General features: G+C 36.6%; 1 protein-coding gene across 1 annotated transcript; it reads right to left on the bottom strand.

Annotated features, from left to right (window-relative positions):
• Window positions 1-3,942: 3,942 nt before the first annotated feature.
• Window positions 3,943-5,972, bottom strand: LOC135074113 (uncharacterized). The gene is made up of 2 exons (XM_063968419.1): window positions 5,681-5,972; window positions 3,943-4,165 (listed from the first exon to the last, which is right to left on the bottom strand). Exons 1-2 carry the CDS (start codon window positions 5,855-5,857, stop codon window positions 4,016-4,018), a joined length of 327 nt encoding a protein of 108 aa, XP_063824489.1. The 5' UTR covers window positions 5,858-5,972; the 3' UTR covers window positions 3,943-4,015.
• Between the last annotated feature and the right edge of the window lie 437 nt (window positions 5,973-6,409).

Genomic DNA, 6,409 nt, shown 5'->3' with positions numbered 1-6,409 from the left:
AGAAAAATGTTTCAGGAGTCTAGATGCCATTTTCATTTTCAAATCTCGCTACACAATCTTATTTCCATATAAGTACCATCACCTAAATTACCACCACCTAAATTAGATAAAGTGAGGATTCCCTGTCAATTTCACTACTTAATTTAATCTTGAAGCTTTCAATGTGCGAGTGAATAGATCACATCTGCAGAATCGAGCTTTTTACTCGATCATTGATTGATTAAGAACCTAACTACAAAAAATACTTTAAAAAATTGCAAGGATCTAAGTATATCATCTAGATTTGTATTATCTAGATTAGTAACGAAGTAACTTATTAGTAATATGTAGTAACAGTTTTAATTTTTAGGTATATTTTCTAGACTTGAAGTTAGTTTTTAAATATCAGTAGAAGGTAGGTAAATATACAAGCCCGCACCTACCCGAAGTAAATAAAAATATTAGTCGTGCTCGGTGGAAAATACCTACCAATGTTATCAGTGAAGCGTGATAATATCGGTACATAGTCATAAATACTTTATAGCTCCTTCACATAATAATATAAAAGCGAAAGGTCACTCATTCATTAGGTACTTATTGACTAAACACCAAATCTGAAAATTACTTTTCACACACTGAAGTTTTGCAAGTATGTATGTTATGTATGTATGTATTTAGGTCCTGTACAATGTACATGTACATGCAGGAAAGAAAGGTTGTTTTTATGAAAATGCGTAATTTTAAAGATACATAACAGATTTTATGAAGAATGTATTTTAATTTTTTTGGGAAAACTCCCTAAACGTTTTTGGATTTTTAATACACTGGTCATCACAAAAATCGACCCTCCCGCGACAAGCACTTTCAAACGTATGCATCCCCACTTCCCACCAATATTAGCACCATTTAAAAGCCTAGTTCTAAACTTCATTACATTAAAGGAAAGGTTTTTACCCCAAAAATGTGTCTGTAGAAGAATCCAGAGTCACTTCTTCAAAAAATAGGTAGTTACGCTTGAGCCAACTTTTATGGCTATAAAACTGTTAAGTTGGGATTAATCGCTATCCATCTGTTAAAGAGGACACGTGAGATCATTATTTGGTTTTATAACCATAAAAATTGGTCTAATTGATCCCCGAGGTGAGCCCAAAGTGAGGTCTTTTTTCAAGTTTTTCAAGTCACATTTATTGTATATGTTAATAGTTTATTAGGAAATTAAATGTGTTTTTCTTTAAGGATATTTATTGGGCTTTCAAATAACACCAATATTGTTGGGGCACCATGATTGTGTCAGTAGAAACGAGATGTTAAAATTAAAACCTTAGGTACAGCATTTTAAAAAAAATTGTAATCTGCTATGTTCTTGAAAAAATCTAGCGACTTTTTCAATGATAAACCGAAAATTACAAACGAGAATTCATGGGCAAAGACTACATAGTATAGTAAATTTATCTAACATACTTTTCAGTGTGAATAACTGATTTGAGGAATAGGTAAGTATGCGTGAATAAGAATTTTCAGTGATATGGAGGTGACGTGATATTATTTACCTGCATAACTATGATGACTAACAAAACAAGAAACATGGGGAAAATGTGACAGAGTACGCGATTTCTTGATGATAGAGATTATCCTCAAGAGTCACTTCCAAAATTGCGACTAGTGATGTCATTTATATCTTTTCCCGACTATCTATACAAGAGCCGATTGTTGATTTTTAACTCTCTAAGATACGAATAGATTTATTTTTGCATGTATTCGTGTAATTATGCATTTAATTACGAGTAAACAGCTCTCATCGCACCTATTTATAAACTGCGCCACGCTTCATAAGTTTATTTATATTATTATCATCAGCACACAAAGGTAGCGCTTATGAGACATGAGACATGTGTCTCGACCAAAGTCTCTCCCATTGTTCTCGTCTCTATCGGTAGCGGGTAGTTTGATAACAACTGATAACAATGGCCATGGGCGCATCAATACTGGGACAATAAATTGTACATTATGACATCTGGCTCACGTTGTAAACATGATGCAAGTGGGTTTATTTCAATAATTGTTATTTATGTCCTGTATTTAGTTAATGAGACAATAAAATAAAATAAAATAAAAATAATACACTCTACTGAAGTGAATGATGATTTATGATGAAACTCTAGTAAGAAATTACCAATATTATTATTTTTTCTGTGTGTATTTTGTGATATTATTTGTTTAGTACAACATTCTTCTTTGTATCAAATATTTTTTTTGTTTTTTCTTTAAAATAGGTTTTACCTTTGTAAAACAAAGAAATATTTAACCTTGGGCTTACAATTATTTAGAGACACACCTTGTTTGATTATTTCAAGATCGTGATTAAATAAGATGGCATAGATAACTTAAAGTTAAATAAATAGAGATATAAGTTGTATAATATTAAATGACGATCAGATTTCCTCGTTTTGGTGTACATATTTACTTCGATGATTTGGTGTACATATTATGGACGCCCTCTGCCCCATCTAGGGGACATAGGACCATAAGTCAGTAAGTCAAGATTTCCTCGCTGTTATCAATAAGTATTTTTGATGTAAAGTAGACCTCGGTTTTGCGGCTTTGAATTAAATTCCAGACCCGATTTGCATATCAAGCCTCTCTCTACATTTCTTATTACTTTTTTTAAACATTCTTTGTAAAAAAAAGATAAATTCAATATAAATTCAGCACGGCGATAAGGAATTTTTGATTCGTTTCACACACGTAGGTAAACAAAATTCTAGATGATTTCCTCGATCTGCTTTGTATGCCTACCTGTCTTTAGAATAAAGCATTTAATTATTTTACTCGGCGCCACACATTAACATACTTGAGAGCATCGCAGTTTCGTCATCTGCATTAGCATATGATCGAGAATACACCAACTGCTTTTTCTCGAATCATATCATCCACGAACCCACGTTATACTAATATGATGTAGGTAATGAATCTTAAATTATTCCCCTGAGCTCTATTCCCATTTAAATCGCGATTTATTTTCCCTAATTTCCAATCAATATTAAATATCTGTAAGTCTCTAATTATGAATCAAAAGGTACTCACCCCATGTCTCGGTTGTCCAACGAGTTGTTCGAGGATCTCGGAATGAGGGGCCTGTAGCTGGACCGTGTCATCTTCGCAGCATCAGTTCACTTGTCACCACCGCGGACGGGACGCGCGGCATCACACGACGTTCGCGGACGACTAATCGACATCATTCACGCGATAACTTATCAATTTATCACATTGCGGACGTATTTGTTTTTGTGCTCTAAAATTAACAATAACATCACTATTTTGTTGTGAGCGGATCGATAGAGACGAAAGCTCACCACGCCTCGGCCGGTTCGAGCTTAAAGCTCGTAGCGTCACCTGGCGGCACGGCGGCGGACTGCGCGAGCTTGCGACCCCTCAGCTATAAAAAGCAGGGGTTGATTTAATGGAGATTAGATTTAGAACCGGGGAGATGCCGTCGCAGCGAGAAATGGGAATATTGAATTGTAGAATTCGCGGAAACTGATATTCATTTCAGTTGCAAAATTATGCAATCTCGGAGACATTTTTAGAATCGGAATTTAAGGCTATGCGCGCACGGGTTACTCTTTGTCACCGTGACAGTATAATATCTAATCTTTTTTACACTTTTATAAAGAGAAAAAGAGAGACAACGTAATATGGTACTTATAAGGTGACAACAGTCAAACATGCGTGCGCGCCTTTATGATTTTAAAAATAATACATTACATGTTGTTATTTAATTTTTTTAGCGTTAAGAGTTGCATCTAAAACTAAGAGCAGTCGCCCGGCAAGAGGAAGGTCTTGGGTTCGATTCCCGCCTTAAACAGTTCGATTTTTTCAAGTTTTTTATAATTTTAAAAATAATACATATTATTAATTAATAAATATGTAATAATAAGTTAATAATAAATACATAGGAAAATATTTGTGTTCCTACCTCAACGTTCAGTAATAAATAAATAGGTAGTGAGTGCGGTGTGCGTTGGTACTCTACTTGTTATATTGTTTTTTTGTCTTCCTCTATTTGTGGCGTCTCCTCACTCTTGCTTTCTCTTTCTTTGTCTTTCTCTTCTCGAGTGAACTCTTCAAGTTCCTTTTCTGCGTTTTTGAGGTCTTCTTCCGTGATATTTAAGTCGGGGAATCGTTTCTAAAAACAATGTTTTGTTTTAGTAGGTATACTGTGAGGTGGAGACAGTTAATTTACATTAATTACAACGAGATAACAAAAGAAAACTGCAATTCCGATTGAAAAAAAATTGTTGATTTTTTTTACAATCTTGAATATTTTAACTTTTCGAGTTGTTACACTATGTTACTGACAGTGCACCTCGTAGTTTTTTTAGTGATAGTTTTTCTTTCTGATATTTCTTCAACTGCGTGACAACATTGTTACTCGCAACTTGTCGCGTATTTTTACGATGTTTAAGGAAGTCAAAAAGCACGACACGATGTCACTCACAACGTGTCACCATGGGCGCACTGTCATACCGTATACGTATTATAGATGACCCACGCTGAACTGTCCCACCAAACTCAATGACAGGGGGGCGCCACCATCGTTCAACTATATGGTTTCCAACATGGCAAAAATCGGAACCAGCGATCCGGTATTGACGGTGGCGCCCCACTGTCAATGTCATGCATAGGACAGTTCAGTATTTTGGAACTATATTTGTGTTACAGTCAGCGTCAAATATTTCGTGACATCCAAAGTGGTCAAAAAGTTGACAACTTAATTCCAATTGTAACAAAGACGCGTTGCAAACCTTTAGACTACTTTGGGCGTCACTACTTGAAGCTGACAATACACGCTTAGGTGTGCGGAAGACGCGGCTACCAAGTACCTAGTAGTAGTACCTATGTAATATTTTATTCAGAAGAGCTTTTGACAGTCGTAAGTCAGTGAAAAAAATCCAAGTTAATTGACCTTTTTGAGCAGTCAAAATATGACTCGCGATTTATGAAAAGATTTGGTGGAAACCGAGCCTTACTTCATAGGCACGAGGAGATTTTAAAGCCTGGTTCAGACTTGCCTCAAACCGTAACTGCACCTCCAAAAAGAACCACCCAAAAACCGCGTAGTCCACTCAAAAAGTAAAAAGGGGGTGTAGAGTGCGTGAGCTGGTACCTAAGCAATTTCTTCAGAAATTGGTTCAGGATGCTTAGAGAGAGAAGGTAAACATACTAAAAGTCCCCACCTCTAGGGGTGGGGGAAGGGGGTTAAAGATCCCACTTTTGAGATTTTTGCTAATATCTTTAAAATGGTGCTTCATACAGAAAAAATATCTATGACGCGATGAAAGCCAATAAATTAATCTTCTAGATTTTTTGTCCTAAACATTTTTTTCTAATTCCTACCCGTTTTTGAACATCACGTCCGAGAAAGTGAAAATTTTCAAAACAAACTCAGCTGTTCCCTGCTCGCGTTATAGTAGCAGGGAAATTGCTTAGGTACCAGCTCACGTACTTTACAACTGCTTTATTTAGTGGACTAGCGCGGTTATTGCGCGTTCTTGAACAATACTTTTAAGTGTAAACTAATTTCTATAGCTATAAGCGGTCAAGCTGTAGATCCTGGCTACACAGGAGTTGCAGCTGTGGGAACGAAAGCTGGGAATCGTCCTGTAGTTGTTATAGCTAGAGTAACAGTGTAGATATTCACCTGTAGTTCCTCCAGGGTGTTTTGTATGTTCTGTTGCTGGGTGCGCAGGCGCCTCGGCAGCATGAACACAGCATTAAAAAGCCGGAGCATGACCCAGCACATAGCCGTTAGGGCCATATACACAAACATCGCCTTGCCCATTGCCCAGTAGTCCACGCCAACTTGCTGGGTCTTCATTGTCACGGATTTTATTGACTTTTACAAACACTTAATAGTTTAGGTTCCACGTACTAAGACAGCTCTATTGAAGGGACATGACAGGTCTGTATTAGACGGTGTTGTTTATATGAGTGACCTACTTCCCATCGATTCAATGTCGAAGCTCCGAATAATTGATGGCACAGGGGTGGTCAACTGTCCGTTGTACACGAGTTGTTATAATTGCGATATTATTTTATTTGCACTTTAGTGAGCAATCGATCAACGTGGAAAGCATTAGGGGAGGCCTATGTTCAGCAGTGGACGTCCTATGGCTGAAATGATGATGATGAAATTATGACAATGCATTTAATGTAGAGTAAATATTATGTTATCTAACATGGTGGTAAAGTAATAGATCGTCAGCACATTTAAAAGCTCGCAAAATCTTCTGAACTAAAAATATTTTTTATACCAATTACGCTCTACAGATAGGCCATCTGTAGTTCTGTAGAGTTAGAAACGAGCGATGGTGGAGGATGGTGGAGATTACAGCGTTATGGGTTATCAAATCTTTAAGCCACGAACGTT

This window comes from Ostrinia nubilalis, chromosome 8, assembly GCF_963855985.1.
Source record: "Ostrinia nubilalis chromosome 8, ilOstNubi1.1, whole genome shotgun sequence".
In the NCBI taxonomy this organism is placed as follows: domain Eukaryota; kingdom Metazoa; phylum Arthropoda; class Insecta; order Lepidoptera; family Crambidae; genus Ostrinia; species Ostrinia nubilalis.
This window is presented reverse-complemented; position numbering and strand designations above follow the sequence as displayed.

Excerpts from the sequence above, each read along its gene's own strand:
- LOC135074113 (XM_063968419.1), bottom strand. The coding sequence starts at position 5,857 with ATGAAGACCCAGCAAGTTGGCGTGGACTACTGGGCAATGGGCAAGGCG. Across the intron at positions 4,166-5,680 it reads ACACCCTGGAGGAACTACAG|AAACGATTCCCCGACTTAAA; the intron begins GTGAATATCTAC and ends CATTGTTTTTAG.